Genomic DNA, 27,722 nt, shown 5'->3' with positions numbered 1-27,722 from the left:
CCACGACGGGACGTTTGTCGGCATAGATCATGCGCAGAAGCAAATTTTGCTAACGGCACGCTCAACTCCCGGCTGCGTCGTGCTTTCGAATACTCCCTAATATGTCACGGCGTGACACTCATTGTTCTCATCGTCTAGAGACGTCTATCATCTATCGAGGATAGGATCACGAGGTCGTAGACTTGTCGGACAGTGGGACCTCGATTATCCGGCCATTGATTGATCGGATTCTATGTTATCCGGACGTCGACTGGCTTACATATCTTGTTATATTTTGTTGCATTATTAGTGCCAGTAACACTGAAAACGAACACAAGTTCAACCATTATCGTGCGAATACACGGCGGGACATCTTCCAATCATTGCAGCAGACTGTAACTTTTAAAACCAGCTCGTGAGACGATGTCAAAGACTTTATGCCGCGCTTGTCACTGGCACTGAGTGCGCATGGTGGTTACAGCATAACTGTCGATCCCATTATTGGTCAATATCAATCATAGAAACATTATACGTGAAGGGATATCTTACTCATATTTCGTTTCATTTTAGTATCAATTGATTAGATATGAAACATGCAGATAATTGTAATATTAGTGAATTGGTAAATAATATCAGTAATAGCACAATATGCTGGAAAGTGCTGTGTTGAGCATATATCTCGTATCCGGTCAAATCGATTATCGCGGATGCCTGCTGCCGGTCCCATCGTGGCCGGATATTGGAGGTCCTACTGTACTTGGCACTGTCTTTTTATCCATCATGTCCATTGGGTAATAAACCTCGACATTAATATCATTCAACGGAAAATCATTCTTATGCTCCCCTTTCTACCCTCATTTTCCCATTTAGGAACTTTATTTTCTTTTATTTCGGTTAAGTATCACACCCCCCCCCCCCCCTACACACACACACATGGGTACCTAATCTTATGTCTGTACCTCCAGACGAAAACACTGTTTGCTGTAACTGGACTGGAAAATTGCTAAAATCTACTCCAAACTGGCAAGATGTAGACCATCCATCATACCCGACTTCACTATCACACAGACCTAATCGGTTATAAAAGAGGTATAACATGTCGTTCTAAATGGGTAGGGCTTCTCGAATATATAAAACAAATGATTACAAAAATGCACTGGGACAACTAACAACTGAAGTCCCCAAAATATGACTGAATTAACCACTGACATAATAAACAGCATCCAAACCAATCATGATTGTCTATAACCCCTTTCACTCTTCATTTAGCGGGGTTCTTACAATTAGTGAGAATTGCCATCTTGCCATACTAAACAACACGATGCTCCCTTCGGACCACAACATATTTTCCTACATTTTCATGGTAGACAAAGTTATCAGGACTGGGTTGACAATAAAAGACAGGCATGAAATGTTGGATTACATTACACTGCACCAGCTGTCATCTTTTGATTTAGATTCTTCTACTCGTGCGGGGCGAGGCGGAGAGGGGGAACGTTTTGACTTGGGCTTCTCGATAATAATCTCCTCGTTCTTAATAGCTAGATTGTAGGCATTCTGATCGCAAGTCTTCAAAGTCGTCCACAGAAACTGCAGCAGCTCGATGTCCTTCTCGACGTCCTCCTCGTGACTATCCTCTCTATAATTTGCCAACAAAAGGATTCTTTTTTCGTCGCCGACGAAGTGTTTGACACTCTGGACTACATTCCTGGGGTTTGGGTATTCATCCCTGTGAGTTACGACGAGCAGTGGTGAAGACGCTGCGGGGAAATTCAAGAGACATCTTGAGTGGAGATTGCGTAATGTCCCGAAATTGAAGCAAGCAAATTTTTGATATCGCGCAAAGTGATCCAAAGTAAAAGTAAGTACGATCTTTAATCAATAGCCTCAAAAACTATCTCTTTCCATCTTTGCTCAACTTCGGGACAGTGTGACGCCTGCATATCAAAAGGGAAGCTTCAAAAGATAAGTCGAAATTGAAGGTCTACTCGTAAAGCACACACCAACTTTAATATCATACACACACAACAACAACCACTTGCCAACTTTTCTTGGCAAAGAGGTTTTTTTTTATTTAATAACAATTGTAAATGAAAAAATGAATGAATAAATAGGAACGTCACATACACACACACACACACACACACACATACAGCATGAATAAATCTTAAATTATATAGAATACATGTGTGCCTTTATGCATAAAATACATTTATATGAACGTGTATTTTGTGTATGTGTTTGCGTTGACTAATGTGAGATAAAGTGTGGGATGAAAAGAGATGAAAAAGTCTCTGAGTCATAGTTGCACAATGATTTGAGAGTTTGGCACTCCATCCATCTGATCATTATCTTTGTATGTTCCAAATTTGTCGCCATATATATGACTGAAGCGCCTAATTATTCAAATTTCACGAGTATACGATCTTTATTCATCGAAGTAGCTGTGTCTCGTCACCACAGCTCAACAAGATACAGATTATTTGACTTCAATGTTTATATTGTATCTAAAAATAGAAAGAACAAAATAAACGTACCATGAATTTTCTTCACCTCTTGGAAGAAGTGGTGGATGAATTTGTTAGCTTCATGCTCGCCAATCTCCCTGCAAATGAAAGCAAGATTTTTTTTTATTTATGACACAATGTACGAATAACTAACTCTTCATGACAGAGAAATAAATCAAAATCATTTTTATCGAAATCTTATAACAACCAAACTATGTTCGCTTAATCATGTCAATAAAGTCACCATTTCTATATAGCCATTAAGTATATGTATATGTATATATGCATATGTATATGTATATATATATATATATATATGTATATTATATGTGTGTGTGTGTTTGTGTGTGTGTGTGTTTTATTAGAGAAAAATAATCTGTCAAACACAAGTCCTCCTCAGAGGTTATTCCACCATATATACCATTGTGTCTAGTCTCTCCTTCTTTAATGTCAGCTCTCCTGCATTCTTGCCGGTATGATAAAAAGAATGAATAATTTCAAGCTTTTTTTTTTAAACGAATACAAAGAAGGAGCATTTTTTTATGTCTGGACTAAGGGAGTTCCAGAATCTTGGACCTGTATAAATAAATGTCTGCTGAGCTAACACAGTTCTAAGCAGGGGCATATGAAATTCATTAGACTGTCTTGTTGGGTAACTATGATATGTCAGGTTACGAGGAAACATAGAATCAAATATAAGCGGAAGACAGTTGTTATTATAACTATACATAAATTGTCCTAAAGGAAATAAGAACAAGTCTTTAATTTTCAAAATCTTATTTTCAAAAAAACAAAGAAGCCGTATGAGAGCAAGGAGTGGCATTACAAATGATTCGAAGTGCCTTCTTTTGTAACAATAAAACCCTATCTAATAATGTTTGATGCGTGTTTCCCCATGCTAAATATCCGTAATTTAAATAAGGTAATATCAAAGACGAATACAGTATAAATAATGAGTGTTGGGGAGGAAACAATTTAAACCTATTATTGACGCCTATATTGCGTGAAATAATTTTACAAAAATAATCTATATGAAATTTCCAAGAAAGTTTATCATCTTCTGTAATTCCAAGAAATTTTGTATATGAAACACTTTCTAAAACAGTATCATCAAAATAAATATCCATATTCAAATTATCTAAAGTGTTGCTAAAAACATATACTTGGTTTTATCAATATTCAGGGACAGCTTATTAGCTTGTATCCAATCACGTAAATTTTGTAACTCCGAATTTACTGTGTGCACAAGGATATTTGGATCTTCATGTAAAAAAAAAAAAAACACACACACACACATTTGAGTCATCGGCGAAAAGTATGAATGATAACACTTGGGAGGAAGCACAAAAATCATTAATATAAACAATAAACAACAACGGCCCCAATATACTGCCTTATGGCACGCCATCAATTAATTCTCTCATATCAGAGTTATAATTGTTTATTGAAACATATTGTTTACGATCAGTTTGATAACTCCAGAACCACTCCAAGGCCTTCCCACGTATACCATAGTGGGACAACTTATAAAGCAATATATGTGACCCTGCACCTCAAAACAAACAAAAAGTCGCCAGGCATGAATTTTTAGTTAAGACCATATTCTGAAAGAGCAGATTCTAAGCTTTAAAATAATGTGTAACTCAAATCAAATGGACTCTCCTAACCTATCTAAATATTGGAAAGAAAGCACAAACTCAGGAAAAGTGTGAACTGAGAAAAGAGGCTCTGAAGTACAGTGTCTATTCAAGCGCTTAATCTTTACCAAACCGTGCTGGCTGTACGATGAATGGGACAAAAAACAGGAAGTAAACCACCAGAGTAACAACAATGAAGGGATTATTAGATTAAACTGAAATTAAACATGCCTCATTAACACATTCTGTCCATAATTAATGCAAACTTTCAAAGCAGTAGCACTATCCTTTCAAAAGTTATTAGAGTTGAAAGTGAAGAATGTGGACAAGGTTTTTCAGAAATGAAAAAGGGATTCTAAAGACACACCTAATCACACTATTCTACCAAAAATATTCGAGATAAACTGCTAAAAAAAACACACTTTCCTGCCCGTTTTATGACGCCAAATTTTTGGCATAATGTAAAAGAAGACCCGCTCTTTCAGAAAATATGAAAAAGTCAAGTTCGGCTAGGTTGACCCATTTCACTTATTTTCAGTCCTCACGCAAAATCAGTGTGTGCGACTTTATGTTCGTTTTGAGGTGCACGGTCACATATTATGATTAATAGTGTCGAAGGCCTTGGAGAAGTCCAGGAAGAGACCGATCAAATAAGAGTGATTATCTAAAGCATGTGCTACTTTATCAATGAAATTAAAAAATGCAACTGTTAATTTACATTTTTGCAATTATTACAAATATGTTCTGCTCATACATTGCATATATAATTTGTATAGAATATGAGGCAAACTAACACGGATGTAAAAGTCATCACGACTTTTTTTTAATGAAATGTGCGTTTTCTGCGATTTGAATCTTATGAATATCGCATGCTCAATGTTATGTTTAACCTCGACAGCTGTTCACTGTAACTGTAAGTATGTCGTTGAAATATTGGGGGATTTCCGTAAGTACGTACTATCTGAAAACACACTTAACCTATCGCGAGTTGAAAGTTTACAGCAATTTATGTCATCCTGTCCTACCTATAGCAGCAACTAATAGATAGGATTAGTTCAGACTTCGGTTTCACAAAAGGAAGCAGCCTTAGGATTCTTTTTTTATTGATCCGGTATAGAGTGCATCACGAATTTACATTGTCGTTTCAAAATTCGTATGCTTGGTATAACAATAGTGCACAAGCCTATGATATAGGTTGTATTATAGACTTATACCAAATAACAAATAGAGTGAATTCTAACATGCTCCATTTTTGTCTAATCATTTCGAATACATGTAAATGCATGTAGGATCTACGTCTTTTACTTTCTAGGGGATGTTTAACTCACGTTTTGTGGTATACTAAGATGGCGGCATGGCATTCTTGAGACTTGTCTTTCACTATCTTATGTTCCGTGTCCATGCTTCTGCAACCATCTGAAAAAAAAACCCCACAAAAATCAGTATGGACTATACGTGTTGATATTATTAAAGCCACTAATACAAATGTTTGGTTCAAACATTCTTATCTATACGTGCTGCAATAACTGGCGCAACGATGAAAATGATGTGCATACATGCTAACATGTGTATGTTCATCGTGTAATATCAAATGGGTTAGTCAAATACCGGTAAGTGATTGGCTAAACACAGTCACGTGATGGAGGCACATTCAGGATGTTCGCCCATGGGCAGAACATTTCGTAATGTTCTCCCATGGGAAAACATTTTCACGTAACAAATGAAAGAAGGACCCGCGGACAGTGAATTTGGCTCTGCGCGAGCGATCGAGTGTGTTTTGCTGGTGGCTGACGTTGACATATTTGACTAACCCATATAATAAACAGATGATGACTTTTGTGCGGGAGGATATAAGTCCTTCGACTAAGTCTTAGGACTTATAACCTCCCTCAATAGCATTTCAAACCCTTCGGGTGTAACATTCGCTATATTCCCTCCCCCGCCAGTCATCATCTTAATTGCACGCATCTACTCTCATGAGGATTATCTTAAAATTGCATAGACGGTATGTACAAGCCCTATATACATGCTTTAATTGATTCTCCCAGCAGGGCAAATGGTAAAGTATCAGCTGACACCTATGGTAAAAAGGTTGAAAAGCATGAAAACTTTTTTTTTTAATAATCCACAGTGTGACATACATGAACTCTAAAAATATAACGCTTCGATTGCTAGTATCTTATTACTAAGTACAACTGAATCATAGACAGTGGTTTAAAAACAATGTTAATGTCGTGATAAGGAAACTAATTCTAGAAATGACGATGGAAAGGGGAGAAAAAATAACTTCATTAATCGCTCCCCTTTCTCCTCCTATCTACATCCTCGTGTTCCCCTTGAGTAAGAATATGACGTTGGACGTAGAACTTACTGATTTCATCTTTAATCCGGTCTAGTTCATCTAAGTCAAAGTTCTGCATTCCCCGGTTGTCCTGCACTGTGATGTAGTCAGTCAACGGGTGATGGTCACGCTGTTTGGTGTGACCTCCCCCGCTCTCAGCAGTTCCTTCAGCTGCTACATTGTCAAAGATTCCTCCTGTAGGAAAGGCACGTTCAAACAACAAACATTGATGGTTAATATGTCAGCAAGATATTCTAGACGAGTTAGTGATCGGAATAACAGACTTCTTTTGAAAGACAAAGAAACAGGTAATTGCGGCCACTTGTTGACACCCTTTAATTGCTAACAATCATACCCACAACGGAAACAAACAAACTTTGAATAATGAAGGAAATATAAGTAGGACTAGGTGAAAAATTAGCTAACAATGAAAGTAGTGAAACAATAACATGAGAAGACAGAGAAATAACAATTTAGAAAGCTGTATGTTCATGAAACAATCTATCTAAATTCGTAATGCATGATGGGCCAAAGGGAAAGAAAGTCAATACAATGAACGTGCATGTGGCCAGGAGAGTGCATGCAATGGCCGTTGGTCATGACTATACAATAACCACTGAAACATCATCACACAAAAAAAAAAAAAAAATCATAAGTATTTCATTATTGCATGTAAGCCATATCTAAAGTGTTTCTCTTCCTGGTCCGAGTAACAATTATCATTCATATTCTCGATTGCCCTTTAAATTCTTACAACAGAGATAAATATTATTCACATGAAATTTCTGGTGAAGTGACGTAGATAATGCTCAAGTTGGACCAAAAAAAAAATCGTTTGTACGTATTCAAGGGACTCACGAACTGATGCGCTTTTGATTATATACATATATATGAGCATATATGAATTATATACAAACCACAACTCTCTTCTCATTAGTCAAATAATCAGTATTCGACATCCGTGGGTACTTAGAACCTGCAAATGCATTTCTTAGTTCGCCTGTAAAAACCTTTTGTCTTTTACTTTTAAGCGTGATTCCGCCTGACGGGTGCGTTGAAAGCATTACTGACGGCTCCTCATCGGCGTAGCCAGGATTTGATCTTGGATGGGGAGGGGGCGGCTAGTATGCGAGAGAGCGGGGTGTCCCCCCACGGTCAGAACTTTTTGCCTTTTGATGTTGTAAAAGGTGCAATTTGATGCATGTTTTTGCATGAAACAGTCCCACTTGTTTAAGTTAATAGTATGTTTTGAAGTAGATTACTATTGAAAAATACAGTTGCCTATAAAATTGTATCATTTGAATAAACTACTTGTATTAATATTTACAAGGAATATCATAATCGCTACTAAGCAATCAAACAGAAAAAGCATGCACACGAGAGTGTAGATAAGGGGTATCTTTCCTTCTACACGAAGGTGATTTTGCATTTTCAGGCCTGATATTAAGCGATCTGGTGCAAACTTTTGGTGCTTTTTGGTGCTTTTTTCTCCCCCCCCCCCCTCATTCACACAAAAATAATGAAAATAATTAGGGTTTATTCAGGGAAGTGTTAATAGCTCAATCACAGAATTTAGCTCTTATTCCACGTGTGCAATCATCTCTGCGTATGTACAAAGTCTATTGTAGTGAGGTAGAGGGGGTGTGGGAGGGGGATGCCCCTCCCACTCGACGGAGCTTTTACTTTTTAGAATTGAAATAAAGCGATCTTAAGTACACTTTTTGTGTGAAATTCGGAAACTGTCATTCCCCAAAGTGTACTAAGTCTATAAGTCTAATAGAGGGGACCGAGAATTGGGAAGGTGGCATATAGAGCCTACCCCTTTTGCATGAGGGAACTTTTGAGTTTTGTAATATAAGTGATAAGTCTTGTGCACTCAGAATTATTTAGATGTTTTTGTAAACCTCACAAGTGTATTAAGGCTATGGAAAGGGGTACAGAGAGAACGGGTTTGCGAGGGGGTATCCCCTTCCCTAGCGATAGAGATTTTGCAATTTTAGAATTGAAATTCACCGACCTGGCACACACTCTGAGTGAAATATTGAAGAAATTATGATCTTACTTGATAAAAGGTTGAAAGGGAGATCCGCTTCATGCACTTGCATACAGTATACAAGCAATTTTTCCTTCTTTTCCGCCTTACAAATCCCCGGTCAATTTCTTTTTTTGAGGGGGGGGGGGACGACCGCCTCCATCTCCCCCCCCCCCCCCCCCCCCCCCCCCCCCCCCCCCCCTTGGCTATGCCGGTGCTTTTTTTGCAGGCTTATAACAAACAAATCAGTTCGAAATGTTCGGAGAGAATTGCTTTGCACAAAGAGGAATGTGTATTGATTAACGGTATGTGTTGTAGAAATATTTTTCGCTGGAAAAACAATGTTTCGCTGGAAAAACAATGTTTCGCTGGAAACGTAACACATAGGCATGCTCAGGACTATTCTTCCATACAATATCATGAATTATCTCAACATCTTACCTTATGATAAATACAATGTACTTATGAATTGAAGAGGAATGATCGTGCATGAATTCATCAACGACAGCTCCATACAACACAAATAATTGATGAAGACTTACCTTTAAAAGCAAAGAAGAGAGAGTTAATGAAGGCCGATTTTCCTGCGCTCATCTGCCCGAATAGATTGATGTTGACTAGCTTCAGGTCGCCAAGGTTAATTTCCCTGGCACTTCCCGGTTTGTAGCTACGAATTTTTTCTCGAAGCTCCTCTCGAAGTCGTTCTATGTAAAAAAAAAAAAAATAAACATAAAAAGGACTAATACAGCTTACTGGATTTATGTGGTCCGTCTTTGTCTACAAGACATTAAATCTCACAGATCTGAAAGCAATAATTATTGAAAAGATACGTACTATTAAAGGAAATTAGTAGAACAGTTTGGTAATTTGGTGTATAGTATCAATCATGTACTCACAGGGAACTAAATACATTATAATATGACAAAACCAACCACCTTCACGACAGCTTATATTCTACTCTCTGAACTTTCGATTTGACTTGATTGAAATAAAATCCATTGGATTAAGAATAGAGAATAGAGAAAGGCAAATGAACTTTGATGGCTTGGTATTAATTAGATTAGTTTCATGAACACAAACTTGTGTACATTTTAAAGAGTATACAAACATCTAACAAGCTGTGAGATCTTCTCTGCGATCTTATGTAAAATCACGTTACGATATTTTTGTCAGACTCCGTGGAAGCTGAGATACTTGTCTTAACACTAAAATGATGCATACTAGATAGCTTAAAAATAATAAACAAAAAGTGCAGTTAAACAGAAAACCTGATTAATTACGATGCTATTGTAAACATTCTATGAGCACCTGGACTGGAGTAATTAGTTTCGATATTTTTTATCTTGAGATAAAGAGAAAAATACAGCATGTCTATTGCCCACACACGCCCTCGTGCAATATACAGTATATGTCCCCCTCCCCCCCCCCCCCCAAAAAAAAGAAATACAATCGGATTTCCGCATTGATAACTGTCAATATTGTTAAGCTGTCCAAATGTTATTTCAGGGTCTCAAAATATAACATCTCACCTTTATTTTGCAGAATATCCCATTCAATTTGGTCAAGTGCTCACAGAGAAATGTGGATCATTGTAAAGCATGTCATGCATGTTGGTCTGTGATTCTTCCAAGCTTAGCAAATTGGATGCAGCTCTTGGAACTTCATATCAATGTGTGAACACAATGGGCAGAACTCGGAGAGAAGTGATTCCTGACATACTCTACAAAGATCCCCATTTTTCTTTAACCGCTGAAGCAAATCGGATGGTGTTTGCTGTAAGATGTGGGTAATAAGTAATGGTTCCATGCATGGATTGATACATTATTTTTAAAGTTATTATTCCCGAGGTTTTTGTACTTTATGTATTTATATTTGTTGTTGTTGTTGTTGTTTTGTGTGTGTGTGTGGTTTTTGTGGGGGGGGGGGGGGGGGGGGGGGGGGGGGGGGGACAGACGGTACATGATGTCAAATTACCCCTCCGCTTTATGAGTGGAATGTCCTTCTCTGATGGCTTCTTCCAGCATGGAATCCATGTCAATCCTATACAGTTTGTCAGAAATGTAGAGAAAGAGAAATAACACGATATGAAATAGTCAAAATTCTTTTAGTTTGTTTGATTGTTTGTTTGTTTTAGGAGCGCTTGGGGACTGTGCAATCTTGCAATAATTCGAGGCTACATAGTATAACAGAGAATATTCAGTACAGCCATGGGCAATGTTAACAGATCTGAATGGAATCCGGTTTAAGTTTAATGGTTTCTGGAAACCATCATAACATGCGTCGCAAAACTTTTGTATGTTTTCTTTTGTTTTTGTTTTTTTTTGTCTTTATCAGTACACCCCTCTTACACATATGAAATACATTGTGACAAGAAAACACCCTGTAACTGACCAAGAGTTATGTTATCAAATACTTTAGATTAAATCTATGACAAAATGATGCTATTGGAGTAGTCACTATGAAGAATCAACCAGTAGTCCCTATATCATCATCCGCACCGTAGCTCATTGAAGGAACAGTCTCTTGCAAAGTGTGTCAGCTCGTATAGGCTCCTACAGTGTAATGCTACTTTGGGCATAGATAAGATAAGAAAAATGACGTCTTAACATGAGACTACCGATACTTTTTTAATTTGATTTTGGTTAAAGAATAGGTATACTTTGATGTCTGAAATAATTGATTTCCCTCAGACTTGTACAGAGGAGTATTTTCTGGCCAGATGTCGACTATGCACTCTTTAAGTTTCATAAAGGATTCTTACAACAATGCCGTCAATTATACTTCAAAATTTGAAACTTAATCTGATCAAATTGCGAGAAATTGAATCCAGATACACGAAGATACAATTCAAATAATGAACATCGTTAAGTGTACAAAATGTATAGTCAAATGTTGCAGTAAGTTACACTTCCCACGTTCTGACATAAAAATGCACAGAATATGACATCATAAGTACAGTTCAAAGTCATGCAAAGACATATTACGTAATTGATTTGCATTGATTTCCATGGTTAGTCTATAGCAGCATGTGTGGTAAAGAAATTCATAATCGATTATATCTTTTGATAAAACGGGGCTCTGTTTTGAGGTCGATGGACTCGTTTTGTAGGTCTTACAAGATCCCCGTTCTAGGCCATTCTATTATGTTTACGATGTGACAGGGGATTGAAACTTAAATCATTCATTCATTCATTCATTTATTTCATTTCCACTCGGTCACTTGTTTCAGTCACAGGCTGTTCTTCAACAAGGCCGTGCATATGGTTTGATAAGAGCTTGTGTTTACCATTTTAATTTTCCCGTGTGCGGACCACAATCTCGCAGAAGTTAACCCATGACTTATCTTTTTTTAAACAAAATTTCGTCGATTTGTGATGCTTAATAGTTGTTTGAATACAGATGATATGACGCCTTTATGACGTCACAGTCGAGATATTGTACGACAACTATACTACTCGGCGCTATTCTTAAGGATGTGATAAAGACACTATGAAGAATGATACATTGGTCTCAGTGAAAAAGGGTCCGAACTTTGTACAGAAATAACAAATTAATATAAGGATTCTGCCAATTAAAAAAATAGAAATGATTATGCAGGTAAATGCATACCACCTATTTTACAAAGAAATTAAGAGTAATTCACCTGAAATCTCGAAATCGGCAAAAGCACAATGAAGTATAAAAAAAGAAAACTAAAAAAAAGAAACAAGCAAATTGACATAGCATATTCTCAAATATGACATAATTATTTACCTTCAGGCATGATTTCTGGTCTGTACTTCTGCAAAAGCTTTCCAGTTACCAGAAAGAGTACTATTATTACTAGGACCAGAATGAACAACGTCAGTCCGATTCCGAGCCCCATTCTGTTTTGACCTGATGGACTGTCCTTTTCTTCTGTAAACGTAACAAAGACCACAATAAACGATTGATATTAATGAACTTGTAATTTTTAGGATGAAGAATCCCCCATTAAAGCAATATCCAATCCCGTTGTGTATAGTGAAGGGTTAAAGTACATGAAAGAGGAAGGAATCTCATAAACGGACAGGTAAACTGAGCATTTACAAATTGAAAGGTAAGCAACACACAGAAATAATGTGTGGAAAAACCGATAAGGTATTATGATATACATATGTGACCGTGCACCTCAAAGCGAACATAAAGTCGCACACACTGATTTTGCGTGATGACTGAAAATTAGTGAAATGGGTCAACCTAGCCGAACTTGACTTTTTCATATTTTCTGAAAGAGCGGGTCTTCTGTTACATTATGCTAAAATTTGGTAACATAAAACGGGCAGGAAAGTGTGTTTTTTTAGCAGTTTATCTCGAACATTTTTGGTAGAATAGTGTGATTAGGTGTGTCTTTAGAATCCCTTTTTCATTTCTGAAAAAATCTTGTCCACACTCTTCACTTTCGACTCTAATAACTCTTGAAAGGATAGGGCTACTGCTTTGAAAGTTGGCATTAATTATGGACAGAATGTGTTAATGAGGCATGCTTAATTTCAGTCTAATCTGATAATCCCTTTATTGTTGTTAATCTGGTGGTTTACTTCCTGTTTTTTTGTCCCATTCATCGCACAGCCAGCACGGTTTGGTAAAGATTAAGCGCTTGAATAGACACTGTACTTCAGAGCGTCTTTTCTCAGTTCACACTTTTCCTGAGTTTGTGCTTTCTTTCCAATATTTAGATAGGTTAGGAGAGTTCATTTGATTTGAGTTATACATCATTTTAAAGCTTAAAGTCTGCTCTTTCAGAATATGGTCTTAACTAAAAATTCATGTCTGGCGACTTTTTGTTTGTTTTGAGGTGCAGGGTCACATATTTTAACTGCGAATATAAATTATGATATTTATATGATTTCTAAACCCATGCAGAACCATTATAATCCCGTTTGAGAATTGAAATTGCTAATTTTCTGGGTTTTTTCTTCTCTTCTTCAACATATGTATGTAATATATATATATATATATATATATATATATACATATATATATATATATATATATATTATGTATACATATTTTGTATTTCTTTTGCTGAAATGGCACATTTCAATCTAGATCGCTGCATTTGCATTTCTTTATAGTTTTCCTCTGTTGTACCTTAGGCAAAGTTGTTATTTCTTTTTTCGAGGGGGGGGGGGACAAGTAATTAGTCATAAACAGATTTTTTTCTTTTTTTTTCCACACAGACAAGCATATGCATTGTTCACACAATCAAATGTCACATTACTATTTTCAAATGTCTTAATTTCTGTATCCTGTCGAGAGAGTCAAATGCAAGTTGATGCACTATAATGTAAGCCTATAATTATATGCAATGAGCTGGTGTGATCTTGTTGCTATGATATGATATAAAATTGTAGATTTGAACGAACTTAAGCAAGAAACGGTTAAACCAATATCACATTCAGATAGATGACGTTACATAGATAAATTCCCTTTTGGAACAACGAGTATCCATGTGTCTAAAATATGGTTTTTATGATTTTGAATGATAACATTATTTACCAGAAGTGCACTTTTAATGTCAGAAATAGAATTGACAACACTACCTTTTAGAAAACTATTATTCAGTTGTCTTTAACCTCACTCTGTGCAAGGGAAAAAAAAACAAGGAAAAGAAAACATAAACCTGATAAGCAATTGCACAGTCTTGCCAACACACACGTATGTAGCATACAATGTTATATCATATTCATATAATGTATTGATATGTTTGTCTATGTTGATATATATACAATATACGTGATTAAGTATACCATATATATAGGCCTACACATATATTTATATGATTATATTAATCATGTTATATGCATGTAAGTATTGTTGCATAGTATTTTATAGTACAGTATTGTACTAACAGTATGATAATGTATCGTATAATGTACAATAAAGAAAAGATTCTTAGTATAATCATTATTAAGTACTAACGTGACTAATAGAAGTAAATATTTCTTAACTGCCCACCTTTCAAAGGTAAAACAGTGATAACCTTTGACGAGGTTCCGTTCACGGAATGACCTGATGTCGTACAGGTGAAGTTTTGTTCCGTGTCGTGACTGGCTGTAACAGTTATTGTCTCAAATCTCTCGAAAGTCCCGTCTGGAGAAGTGTGCTGGCTGGACCTCACTGGAGGCAGTGCTCGACCCGATTTGCTCCACACGAGCGACACGTTTGGCTTGAAACCCGTGAGCCGACAGTCAAGATGAAAAGTTGGGGCTTCCTTCGACGTTTGAATAGTGCAAGGACTCAAACCATGAACCTCTTCGACACATTGTTCGATGATATGCTCCTTAGCCATGGCTGAGAGTAATTTTAATGAGAATTGCAATAATTATTTAGACTACATTAACGAAGACAGCATTAAGAATAATAAAGCCAGTAAAACTCACAACCGTGACGATATCAATAAAACTCATCGAAGACTAGTCCCGAGTGCACTTGGGCAGGCATGGGCACTTAACTTAAGGAGATTTATTCGACAAAAAAAAAAGTTTTAGAATATTAAATGAACTAGAATAACAACACCTATTTCGTTTTGCGTGGACATAATTGGTACCAAGTTACGCACCTGACATATCCATGCGCACTTAGATATAGTGATTGTTTCAACCCCCATGAAATAGATAAAATTAGTGTAGGTATTTGTTTTAGCATTTTAAAACGAATATGATCTTCATTTGTGTTCACAGATACTGTGTATTGTATTCACAGACACTGTGTATTGTATTATTATTTTGTGAGCACATGTTGCAATTCAGCCGCTTGGCAGCGAGAGTATCTTTTATCTAATAAACCGTACCATATCATACCACACCATACCAACTCAGGCACAGGATATCTGCATCATCGGCCGAATGCTTTAAAATAGTGAACCATTTATCCTTCTTTTATTGAGATCAAAACACCCATTTTGATTAACAAAGATCAAACACAACTGACCGTTGTAAATGGTCGCATAATCCCTTGATAGTCTAGTAGTGATTTGATTGTGTTTACTGATTACAATAATTGACTCATTATATTCATAACCAACCAGTGAAACCAGTCTTGACCTTCACTGACATGTCTCAACATAATGAGCACTTTTTACAGGAAAGACATTTAGAAAGTACTAAGAACGTACATCAGGCTCCAGGGTTATGCTTGAGTTTTAAAAAAAAGACCAAGAGATTGCGTCAAATTGATTGGCCAAGGAGGGTCATATAATAGTTGCTGAAGTCATTTTCCTTTTTTTCAAACAGATTAATTGTGTTAGCATGATATCGCTTTATCATAAATCTGATTATAATAACACTTTTATACTGTACTCTGAACGCACCATTCACGGTAAGAAAGGTTGAATTTGAGAAATCACTAAAATCTAGAAGCACCACTTGGCATTGGTAGTAACCCTCATCTGGCACTTCTAGATTGGTAATTATGAGGCCGAAATCCTCGTCCATGTGGAACCTTTCTATCTTGCTCGTAAATTTCTGCTCAAAGAATGAAGCTAAGGTCAGCGTCTGTCCTGGATTCGTCATGTTCTCCTTCGCCCAGTACACAGCTTGCGGTGTTCCTTCAAACATGCACGGCAAACGCGTGTTTTCATCTTTCCATCCGATCGCGGTCGGGACAGTGCCTACAGTGCCTGGTTAAAGTGAAGAATAAAATTGATATTATATATATACATATATATATATTTATATATTAACATATATTCTGCTTATAGGAGAATGAGACAATCTGGACCATTACACAGTCGTAGCAAAAAAAAATACATCAAACAAAAGCAGGCACAAACACAAACGAGGGGAAATCGATTTCAGTGTTGAAGTTCACTTCGATGATAAAAGAAAAGACATGTTCAACGTTCACTACAGGATGCGGTGATGATATTCTGCTTAGCCCGACAGTTTTGTCATTTGCTCTAGCCCCACAATTACTTTGATTCTCATAGTTCCTCTTGAAATTTCTGTGGGAATTGGAATGCGTAATAAAAAGTATTGAATTATCGGAATCTTCAGCAAGACAAACTGAGCAAAATTTTGCAGTCATTTGGACACACTGAACCTTAATTTCAGGTTGTTCATAGTGCTTCATAATCACTATAACCAATCATGCCTATATGAACACGAACCCTCGATAGTCATCGATGAAGCTGGGTCAAAGAACTGACAACTGTAGAAGGTTATATCATGATATGCCTGGAAAAGATTGGAGAAAACTGTGTAAACTGTGTCTTTCTGTCGAGAAGAGGTATGACCGCCAAAAATCTGACTCTAATTAAAGTATTATGTATTAATGTATGTGACCGTGCATCACAAAACGAACAAAAAGTCGCAGCCCTTGATTTTACGTGAAATGTTAAGGTGAAATGGGTCGACCGAGTCAATGTTGAGTTTTTTATGTTTTCTGAAAGAGCTATCCTTCTTCTACATTATTCTTTAGTTTGGGATCATAACATGAATGGGAAAGTGTGTTTTCCATGTTCAGCAGTTTTTCTAGAACCCCTTTTAGGGGGAGAGTAGAATGATCAGGTATGACTTAGAGGCCCCTTTTCACTTCTTGAAATCCTTTGCATACTCTTCAATTTCAAGTCTAACTTTTGAATGAATAATGCTACTGCTTTGAAAGTTGGCATTAATCATGGAAAGAATATGTTAATGGAACACACCTAATTTCAGCTTAATCTGATAATCCTTTCATTGTTGTTGCTCCGGTGGTTTACATTCTGTGTTTTGTCCCTTTCATCATACAGCTAGTAAGGCTTGGTAAAGATTAAGTGCTTGAATAGACCGTGTACTTCAGAACCTCTTTTCTCAGTTCACACTTTTCCAGAGTGTGTGCTTTGTTTCCAGTATTTAGATAGGTTAGGGGAGTCCATTTGAAATGAGTTATACATCATTTTAAAGCTTAGAGTCTGTTCTTTTAGAAACTGCCCTTAACTAAAAATCCATGTCTGGCGACTTTTTGTTGGTTTTGTGATGCATGGTCACATATTATGTCAGCATCAAATACCCATTCTATACCTATTCCTATTCCGTCAAGAACTGACATTTCTCTCCAATCTAATGAAGGAAAAAAAAACAACTTGAAAACATTGATAAATTTGAAACAGCAAAATACATGGTATGATGGGTATGTCAAGCCCGTAAAGAGTACATAAAACTTGTATAGCAACTGCCTATACAATTTATTTACAGATGGCAAATGAAAGCCATTTGCAAACCGATATTAATCGGTACCGGTACAAAGTTCATCTACGAGTCTCAGTCATTTCTCTATAAACTCCAATGACAGGAATTAGTCAGTACAGACAGGAATCGTTCGAGATTCTCACTCTGGTCGGATTTCCGGGTATTTAGAGGCGGCTGGTCCAGCGTGAAAGCAAATCGACGATCAATGTAACCCTGAACGACGTATCTTTTAGAAGAATTAATCAACTTTTTTTTTTCATAAATGATAATTGGCTTTCAAATTTCATGAAACTGTCAGATATAGCACATCTTAACATTTCAGATAGACACAAGGAATGTTATCGATAAATTACTAAAAGAATGATAGATCGAGGATTTTGAACTCCAATTAGTGTCATCTAGCTGTATCACGACGTATAGATTCGTACAATGTATATGCTTGCGCTATTCAATGCGGATCAAAGTACATGTAGGTAATTTACGTCGATTCCACTCCAGCTTTGCACACACCAGGGAGGTGCCTCTCACCTCCCTGCACACACGTACTGTATGCACAAGCGAGATACTGCACTGTAAAAACATCGGTGTTAGATTTAACACCACGGGTGTTAAATGTAACACCGATCAAACTTCAATAAAGGACCACACCCACAGGTGTTGAAAATGCACTGTGATGGTGTTGAAAAGTGTTCACCTGACACTTCGTGGTGTTAATTTGACACTGTACCTGGTGTTATTTTGACACTGTACTGGTGTTAATTCAAAAATGACACCACATGGTGTTGATTTGATATTTGTTGGTGTTGATATCAATGGTTTAACACCCGTCCAGCTTCAATAAGAGACCACACCAGCTGGTGTTACTTTGGTATAAATTTATTTTCACATTTTTTCAAAAATCTAGTATTTTAATGTAAAATTCTTGATCGTCTTGTTTAAATTAAAAATCAAGAAGAAGTGCAGTTACTAAGAAACTCTTCAAAAAACAGTTTAAAATTTGGAAATGACACCCGGAGGTGTTAAGCTAACACCATAAATGAGCACCGAAAATTTAACACCAGCTCGGTGTTCACTATTTAACACCGGACTTTTTGCAGTGTGTATACTAGAGTTCACTTTAGCTAAAGGAAGTGACTCCGACAACGAGAATAGAATCAAAGTCATGCATCGTTCTTTCATTTTGAAAGCTTCAATGATGTTTTAATTTCAGATGTTGATATGCGTGACGAAATTTGAGGAAAATTCACTCATATTCTCTACTCCAGAGTATCATTCTGGGCTGGCAGTAATGTGATGAAACTTCAGATGTTGATGTGCGTGAAGAAATTTGAGGAGAACTCACATATTCTCTACTCCATAGTTTCATTCTGGGCTAGCAGTAATGCCATCAAACTCCATTTTGAGAGCACTATACTGGTATGAAATAACAAAGCACGGCACCGGAAATGAAAGTAAAAATAAAATTTCCAGACACTATATTCAGATATCTACACTATAAATAAAATCATCTGCATGCTGACATTTATGACATAGTCAATTAAAATGCTTGATTTTATTTTCCAATTTATTTAAACCAATGACATGAGATCAAATATCAAAGAAACTCATTAAAAAAAAATTATGCTGACATTCTTATTCTTCCGTACCTTGGAAATGAGTTAATGCGTACAACAATGAAAGTTTGCATACATGTTTAGACCGCATAATTATTTGGTTCTGGAGGATTTTACCATGGGTTCATCTGGGCCAACTGGAAATGCTAAAATGTCACTATATTTTTCAATATCATGAAAATACCTAGAAGCATTGGAAGGAATAAAAAACCGCAGACTGATTATTTGATGACAGCTGGGATGGGCGTCATGTACGGTAAAAGGTCAAATAAAATATGATAAACAGTAAATTACTCTTTTTACTGATATTGTTAACAAATTGAATTTCGGTTCAAGCTATGTGAGATCATTTAACGCATTTTGAGGATGTGCCATCTAACTTTCAGATTTCAGGTTTTTTTTTTGTCGATCATGTGAACTGTCTCACGTTTTCAAGATCGAAGAGTAAAAAAATTATATGATATAGCAGAGACATACAGGTCACCATAAAAGCAAATTTCTAGATCCGCTAAATGTTAATAACGACCATGTGCAAGTTATGGAAATATATAACTGTGACGTGATTTGCTTTGTAAATTATGTAAAAATGTCAACGGAAAATTGTCCTGTCAATCACCATTAACTCTGAATCTGACTGAATTTGGCTGACCACTACAGTATTTGAAATCTATTATAGGCATACTTATTTGGCATACTATATGTTAAACTACACCTCCTGCTTGCTGTTACCAAATAACTCATAAGTCTATCCCTTTTTAAATAGGAATATCATTAATAGTGTTGTCAAAAAGAGCAGCAGTGAAGGATGTGAATGATAATTTTGGCAAATTTTAATTCATAATACTGGGATTTCAGCGTCATGCAAAAATGTCATTTTGTGTCCATTTTAATGCAATACAGGTAAGCACAGGGATTTACAGCACTATTGAACTATTGAACTCAAACATACCATCAACACGGACATTCAGCCACTCCCAAACAGGCAAACACATACATGTAGATTTAGATTTCGGAACTATAGATCAGTGATGAGACTGTCAATTTAGATTTTGACCATTTAAACATCACCAGAAGAGGTCGTAACTGTCGTTGTACAGTTAACAAAATTGATTGTTACATCAACATTTATGAAATGCTGTTAGTACGCATCCCACCATTTCGTAAATGTTGAATTTAAAGGGGAAAATGTCGGATTTACCATTTCTGAAGATGGCAGTTCAACCTTTTGAGGTTAATGTCAACATTTTGAGTTTTAAATTTACCCTTTCACAAAAGGTTGGAGTAGTGACAACATTTAAAAATATTGATTTACCATTTCATTTTCTAGAGTTTACCTTTGGTATCAATAGAAACGGCATGTGCTTTCAATGTTTATACATTAGGGCTTACCACGCTATTTCTTTTGGAAAATATCCACGATGAACTGACATAACACCAATAGGTTTCAACTAAGATTAAACAAAATTTAGATTGATGTTATTTTCTTTTGTTCCTTCAACGTCTCTATCAAATTCCAGTGTGTTCGTAATATCATCAGATACTGAGTAGACCTTCAATTAATGTATCTCGGAAAATCTAAAAGCTGAATCTTTATACCTCAGATGTTATAGCATCTCTTTAAAAAGCAAATTACCTTAGATATTCCAATTTTGAAAAATTAACCTTGATAAAATCTAACTTCTAGTAATGGATTTCATGATTTCTCTGAGCATAAATCACAAACGGAGAACATGTCCACAGCGATAGATAATTTTGGAATGGCCTGTATGACATTATTTTGGGCAAACTTCAATCTTGATCAATATGCATGAAACTTACTGTATGCCATGCTTCTATCATTAATTTTGGTCTACAAAGACATGCTACTATTATGAAGGATGAAAACGTTACGAGTGAAGTATTGTGTGGCGTGTTTTACGGTCAGGAGGCTTACCCGTCCTAGAAAATGGTCTTGAAATGTCTCGTTAGACTCGATTTCCAGTCGCTCCCAGCATATATCTCACTAAAATAGCCAGACTAGAGTGGCGTAGAATGGATGCGCGGCCAGGCTGCAGCGTCGTAATGCTGGTTGAAGGCCAACAATCTGACGCGGGGATTCCCAGTGCAGCGTTTTGATAGGAAAAGGCATGCGGTTGACATTTTCACTATGACGGCCAAAGATCACGACGATTCATATTTGCTGTTATTTTTTTTTAATGTTGTCTGATTAACGTTATGACCCCTAACTGCACAGAACACTTTTTACTCTATTTGAGAGCACATATTCTATTGCTACTACAGTATTTAAAAAGCGACATGAGCTACTCTCTATTTACAATCGGTGTACACGCGGAAACAAGAGGAAAAAACCAATTGGGTTGCTTTCCTTTTTTAACCTGTATTGCAAGAACTGTTCCGTATATCAGCCAGTGTATTTCATCATTAAGTGTGATTCCTTTGCTACATAATACCGGACAGCTTGAGGCGATATGCAGTACAACTGTACCACGGGTTCCATATTTCCCCATCTTTTTTTCCTATGCCTGACGAATGTCACGATCAGTTTTGATTTTTAAAAAAAAGAAACACTAGTAAATGTTTGTACGTTATGATATTGTTAATTTCTTTTCTGTACAAGTGTTAATGTCTTAGATGTTGTTCTGTGACTTTCTACAAAAATGTTATCTCTTTTCTTCTGCACTACTCAATCATTTGGAAACGATTGTTTAAAAGAGGCTCAGTACATGTATATTATAATGTCCAATTATAAACATATATATGCTTTATTTATTTCACTTCGGCATAAAATTACAGTCTGGGGATATTATCATTCGAAATCACGGGGTGCATGCGTTTGTTGAATATCATCCTTCGTGTTCTCAGACCACAACGTTCTGTATGTACCTGTCCGCGTTTACAGTCATACGTATACCTCCACGTTTGTTTCATTTAACTCGACAATTCAATCATAATTAGAGCTTAATAACCATGGTGTGAAACTGCTATTAAACGGATTATCTAGGTTTATATACACTAATAAAGCGAATTGAATTTCAAATGTATTATTTTTATAAGCGAGTTATGCTAAGCAGGCCTTCCCTTTTCTTCTCCTATTTTCTTTTTCTCATCCCAATGTACACAAACCGAAGAGCGAGGTTTTGCAATTTCTATACATTGGTGCGAAGCTATTTATCTGCTTTGTATACAAAATGACCTGCAGTACATAGGCCAATGTTATTCATGACCTATTTTACACCTTCGTGGTATAAAGGTAGCAGTCTTATTTTTTGGCTATCATGTTTCCCCCTAATTTGATTGATTGATAGCCCTACCTGGTTAGTCTTCTTTACTGGTGCACTCTCACTGGAGCAATTTCCCTCGGCACTGTTTTAGTCAAATCGTATGAAACACAATTTGCTTTATACCTGTCAACTTGCTATATTGTCAGGGCCATATCTCATAAACGTTTTTATTACTTCAAATGTATGACACTGGATACTTATGGCAAGACGGCTGCCTGTGCTGTAGGTACAGCTACGATACATTTATTTACGGGTGTGTACACGTATACAGAGAGATATACGCAAAGGCAGTTACGTTGTTTTTCTTTTGCACCCACATTTCAATTTTGCTCTGCAGTAAATATACAACACTCCGTTAATTTCTATGGTCCCAGATAGTTTGAGGCGGTATGCAGGTAACCAGCTGGGCTCCTTAACTTTTCCACCCTCCCTATTATCTAAATGCCTAATGAATGTCACAGTGTGGTTGGAACGCATTGTTTGACACCCACCGCCTAAGCAAAAGCTTGTATGCTAGGTATGCTGTGATATTGTACATGTATATTGCTTTTCTTTGAGTTATGAGTCGTTGTCTAAGATGCTATTGTTGGACATAATAAGCCAAACTGAAAGATTGTCCAATTATGACGTCTATGATGCAATATGTAATCATGAAAAAATAGTTTCTTTTTAATTTTACTCTTGACGCAAAGGTGGTAAAATGGAGACATCGTCGTTGAAACATGGAATATCTAAGGTAGCAGATTTGAGTTTTGTATCACGTGCAGTACTTACATCACATTCCAGTGTATTCAACTGCATCAGTACATTGTCAATCCAGACATTCATCACGTGATATTGTAACGAGTGACGGCAGTTCCTTGAATGTTGAATGTGTATTAATAATATTTGCAGCCTCTACTCCTACCAAAGTGCTAAATGCACTCCTTGTTTCGTTTATTTTTCTCGTGTGTTTGCCTATATATAGTTATGTCGTCTTATGAGTTCAAAATGTCGATGCGCCGCTCCTTGCAATCCATATGGATGAGAATTTTGAACGATGTACAAATTGCCAATTTTACTGACATTTCTGCCCCTGCTCCTTCTGCACTTCTCTCTGGGTCTTTGCCTCGTACACTTGAATGCACTCTTGTTCTTAACGTCAACGAATGCTGTAATACCATTTATTTATATGACGGATAGTATGACACAGGTTGTAAATTTAATTTTCCTTATCATTCTCTAAACAATGATGCTTTCTTCGATATGTTTTAATCATGGCACAGAAAGACATGCAACAAACGACCCCACACTGAGAGTAAAAAGTTCTGTACCAACCGTTGATTATGATTTTAACTCTCATACTAAAAGAGCAAACTTTGGTGAAGATAACAAGAGACAATATCCTATAGTTCTGAATATTTTGCAATTAATCAATTCAAAGCTCTTACTAAAATAACTCATTTTTTTTTTCTTTGATGCAGCTTAATATACGGAGTTTGAATAGTAATTTCGATAATTTTGGTTGTCTTATGAATGACATTCATAAATCATTTTTCTCTGTAAGAAGTCTGAGTGAAACATGGATTAGCCCGACTTCTCTGCCTACGTTCTCTCTCCCCGGTTATCATTTTATAGACAACAGTCTTCAGCACAAGAAAGGCGGAGGAGTTGCCCTGTATGTAAAGCAAAACCTTAATCATATTATTCACAGTGGATTGAAATCACTCTTTATTGAAATTAACTTGCCTTGTTCTAGGAATATACTTCAATAGTAATTAATCATGTACCGACCTCCAAATTTTGAATGTCCAAGATTTTTCTTTTCATCATTATTTGCAATCGTTATTTCAAAATCCAATTTAGAACAATAAAGATTATTATATTATGGGGGATTTTAATGTAGATTTATTTAAGTCTCGAACATTAAATACCTCTCCGAATTTATTAGGTATTATGATGTTCTCACCTTCTTTGCCCCTTGGAAGCCAACTCGAGTAAGTAATCATTCAGCAACTATTATTGACAATACATTCTGCATTGTTATCCCTTTACCTTTTTTTCTGGAATTGATTTATGGGATTTGTCTATTACCCCATATATACCCTTTTTTATTATGCCTTTTATTCTCAAATGTAATTTGAGTTCTTCTGCAGTTTATTTTCGAAAAGTTACACCCGATAATTTAGCTAGGTTGCAAGACGTTTTAATGAACTGGATTAGTCTGAGGTATTATGATGCTGAGGACCCTAATGATGCTTTTGATTTATTCTTGAGAAAATTGAATTCACCTTTAGAAAAATGTGTTCCTTTAGTTAAGAAAAATGATAGTAATTACAAAAGATCTCCTAGACTCCCGTGGATATCGAAGTCCTTGTTGCAATCAATTAACCGAACAAATCATTTGTATTATGCTGATAGAATTAAACGTACTAAGGAATCTCGTCATGAATGTGCAAAGCGAAAATATCTCAGTGATCAGACATTTTTTTTTTTGTTGACTTTCCTTGATAAAGTCCCTAAAGCTATTGATAAATTTCATATAGGCGTATTCCTGGACTTCTCCAAGGCCTTCGATACCATCGACCACAAAATAGCAGTCCCCTCCATTTCCGACTTTTTCTTTGTTATGATTCAGTTATATTTTAGCCCATGCATTTCTTCATCTAAAGTATGTTTATTGCCTCATTGTAAACAAATGACATGCATTTAAATCTCATGTGGATATGCAAAAGTTACGTTATATAAGATGAATGAAAAGAATGAAAGAAAATGAAAGAAATGAGCATTAAAATGTTTGAAACCAAACCCTTGCCTCTCTGACAGTTTCTCCCTGAGATTTAGACCGTACATACTTTATTATATAATAAGCCTATCGAGGGTTCAACACTAACGTGTGCACACATTCAAATTTCTTGGCTCACACTGATCCCATATTTTATCGCCTAAAAACTCTAAAGGCCCATGGCATACATTTATACCTGACTACCATATTCAAGTATAAACACACCAGAAATTTATTACCATTTTATTCATAATGCCTTAGTAGGCCCTAACCAATGACCATATTCACTTATACCCAACCCGTCGTTCCCATGATTTTCATTTAAGGAATCCAAAGCTTTTGCTTTCTCAGAAGTCGATCAGACATCACGGTCCGGATACATGGAACACTCTTCCTGAGGAGTTGAAACAGTGTGCCTCCCTGTTTTCATTCAAAGCAAGCTTTAAGAAGCACATTTTATTACAATATACTTCAAATACGAACTAAAAACAAATAAATTATATGACTAATGTTGGTCTCCCGATAGCAACATCGCATATCACCCCTCTTCCATGCAGCAAACCAATTCTATTATTCTAAATTCCAACCCATCTGCCCTTGTGCACTTTTAAAAGCACTTGCACGCACATTCACCACCATCACACATCAGAGTTTATTTTCCCCTGCTATCTGCAGCAGAATTTGTATTGTTTAATCTAGTATGTCCCTAACCTTTTCCTCGGGCCGGCCATCTTTTCAAGCAATGCTTACAATGGCGGCCCTCTGCTGCTATCGCTTCTTAACTACAATTGTTGTTGTAATCCCTGCTGCATAGACATGCATTCTGTATATTATATAATCAATTTCCTCTTATATCGTTGTTTATGCAAGTCAAACGACTCTGTTTTGAATTTACTTTGTATATTTCCCACATGTTCACGATTATGTATTGACTTATACATATTGATTTGCTGATTGATCTATTGATTTGCAGAAAAAAAACGTGTTTTGTTGTGTTTTTTCTGGTGGCCCGTTTAGGACATTTTAATCTTTGAATTGTATTTTTGTTTTTGTTTTTTTGGCCAGAGAGATGGTGGCCCAAAATTGAAGGAAACAATTAAAACAGAATAGATGTTGTGGACCAATTACCCCCCCCCCCCAAAAAAAAAGCCTTTTTGGAAGTTTAAATTGGCGGCTATTACAGTCATTAGTTTTTTTAATATAGGCCTATATACTATGATATGATATGGGGGCGGGTACATACCACATAGACGCTTGACCCCGACCCCCTGATGTGGCCCGGACGTATTTGACAATTTTATATCTGACATGGAGTGAAATGAAGGAGGGGGCAGGAAAACAGCTACAAAAATGCAGTGATATAAACCCATCGTTATGAAGTGAGTTCCCCTCCAACCCTGAAAATGAATAGAACCTTCATATTCAAGTTTTAAAGGCATAATTTACCATTTGCAGATGAAACAAAAACCCAGCATTAGTGTTTCAAAATAGTTCTAAAATGTGAGTTAGGGAAAGAAACAACCGATGTAAAAATTTGAACCAGTGTAATCGATCTTAAGTATTCTTAAATATATAAAATGTGAACGATAAATATATAGTTAAAATAAAAATGTTTCGAGACTAAATCGTCTACAGTTATGGTTTAATAAAAAAAAATTACATTTTAGGCTTTAATGCAAAAATGTAATTATTATATATGAAGAGTTTGTTTGCAAAAACCGATAAGTCCATATTTGCCAAATGGAGATAATTGCGATTAAAGGTCAAGAAAAATAAAGAGAATAATAAGAAATTTTTTGCTTCTTTTGACCATAACTTCAAAAATATACCTTTATATGTAGTGACCAATATATCATTTAAAAGGTATTATTTTGTACTTTATGACAGATATCGTACTTCAAAATCATCACAAATGGACTTATCGGTTTTTGCAAACAAACCCTTCATATTATATATATGGTAGGACGTTTTGTGATTCAACTGACCTACACATATGCGTCAAAAGTGATATTTTGAACATTTTTAAAATCACTGCTCCCAACAGGACTCTTAAGCCCCAGCCTTGGCAATGGTTTCAGTGTGCATACCTTAGTATAGCTCGGAAGTCCCTAAAATTAATGTCATGCGATGTGGCTTACTATGTACATTCATGTAATTCGATGCGAGGTACAATACACTTACCATGTACTTCAGAAAAACAGATCACAAGCAGTCCAGTTGCCAAAATTAGCCGTTGAGTAAACACGGGGAGATTGCGATTTTCATTCATGACTGTAAAGTTCGCGACAAGGATGATATGAAAAGAATATTATGAAAGAGCAAACGCGGAACAGATTTCAAAGGACATGCCACGATTCCCTCGCCAGACTGTAATAGA

At 36.3% G+C, this 27,722-nt stretch overlaps 2 protein-coding genes across 2 annotated transcripts; both read right to left on the bottom strand.

Annotated features, from left to right (window-relative positions):
* Positions 1 to 5,447: 5,447 nt before the first annotated feature.
* Positions 5,448 to 9,586, bottom strand: LOC139737002 (uncharacterized). Its single transcript, XM_071647675.1, has 4 exons — positions 9,577 to 9,586; positions 9,039 to 9,200; positions 6,495 to 6,659; positions 5,448 to 5,539 (listed from the first exon to the last, which is right to left on the bottom strand). Exons 1-4 carry the CDS (start codon positions 9,584 to 9,586, stop codon positions 5,448 to 5,450), a joined length of 429 nt encoding a protein of 142 aa, XP_071503776.1.
* Positions 9,587 to 10,354: 768 nt separating this feature from the next.
* LOC139737001 (uncharacterized) lies at positions 10,355 to 27,722 on the bottom strand. The gene is made up of 5 exons (XM_071647674.1): positions 27,527 to 27,722; positions 15,830 to 16,138; positions 14,476 to 14,811; positions 12,250 to 12,393; positions 10,355 to 10,536 (listed from the first exon to the last, which is right to left on the bottom strand). Exons 1-5 carry the CDS (start codon positions 27,612 to 27,614, stop codon positions 10,355 to 10,357), a joined length of 1,059 nt encoding a protein of 352 aa, XP_071503775.1. The 5' UTR covers positions 27,615 to 27,722.

The sequence above is a fragment of the Diadema antillarum genome, unplaced genomic scaffold (assembly GCF_040938485.1).
Source record: "Diadema antillarum isolate AM-2024a unplaced genomic scaffold, OU_Dant_1.0 seq00000675_RagTag, whole genome shotgun sequence".
In the NCBI taxonomy this organism is placed as follows: domain Eukaryota; kingdom Metazoa; phylum Echinodermata; class Echinoidea; order Diadematoida; family Diadematidae; genus Diadema; species Diadema antillarum.
This window is presented reverse-complemented; position numbering and strand designations above follow the sequence as displayed.

Excerpts from the sequence above, each read along its gene's own strand:
- LOC139737002 (XM_071647675.1), bottom strand. Across the intron at positions 6,660-9,038 it reads TCTCTTCTTTGCTTTTAAAG|GAGGAATCTTTGACAATGTA; the intron begins GTAAGTCTTCAT and ends CCTTTCCTACAG. Across the intron at positions 5,540-6,494 it reads CCGGATTAAAGATGAAATCA|ATGGTTGCAGAAGCATGGAC; the intron begins GTAAGTTCTACG and ends TTTTTTTTTCAG.
- LOC139737001 (XM_071647674.1), bottom strand. The coding sequence starts at position 27,614 with ATGAATGAAAATCGCAATCTCCCCGTGTTTACTCAACGGCTAATTTTG. Across the intron at positions 14,812-15,829 it reads AACCTTTCTTACCGTGAATG|CCATGGCTAAGGAGCATATC; the intron begins GTGCGTTCAGAG and ends AATTACTCTCAG. Across the intron at positions 12,394-14,475 it reads CACTGTTTTACCTTTGAAAG|AAGAAAAGGACAGTCCATCA; the intron begins GTGGGCAGTTAA and ends TTACGTTTACAG.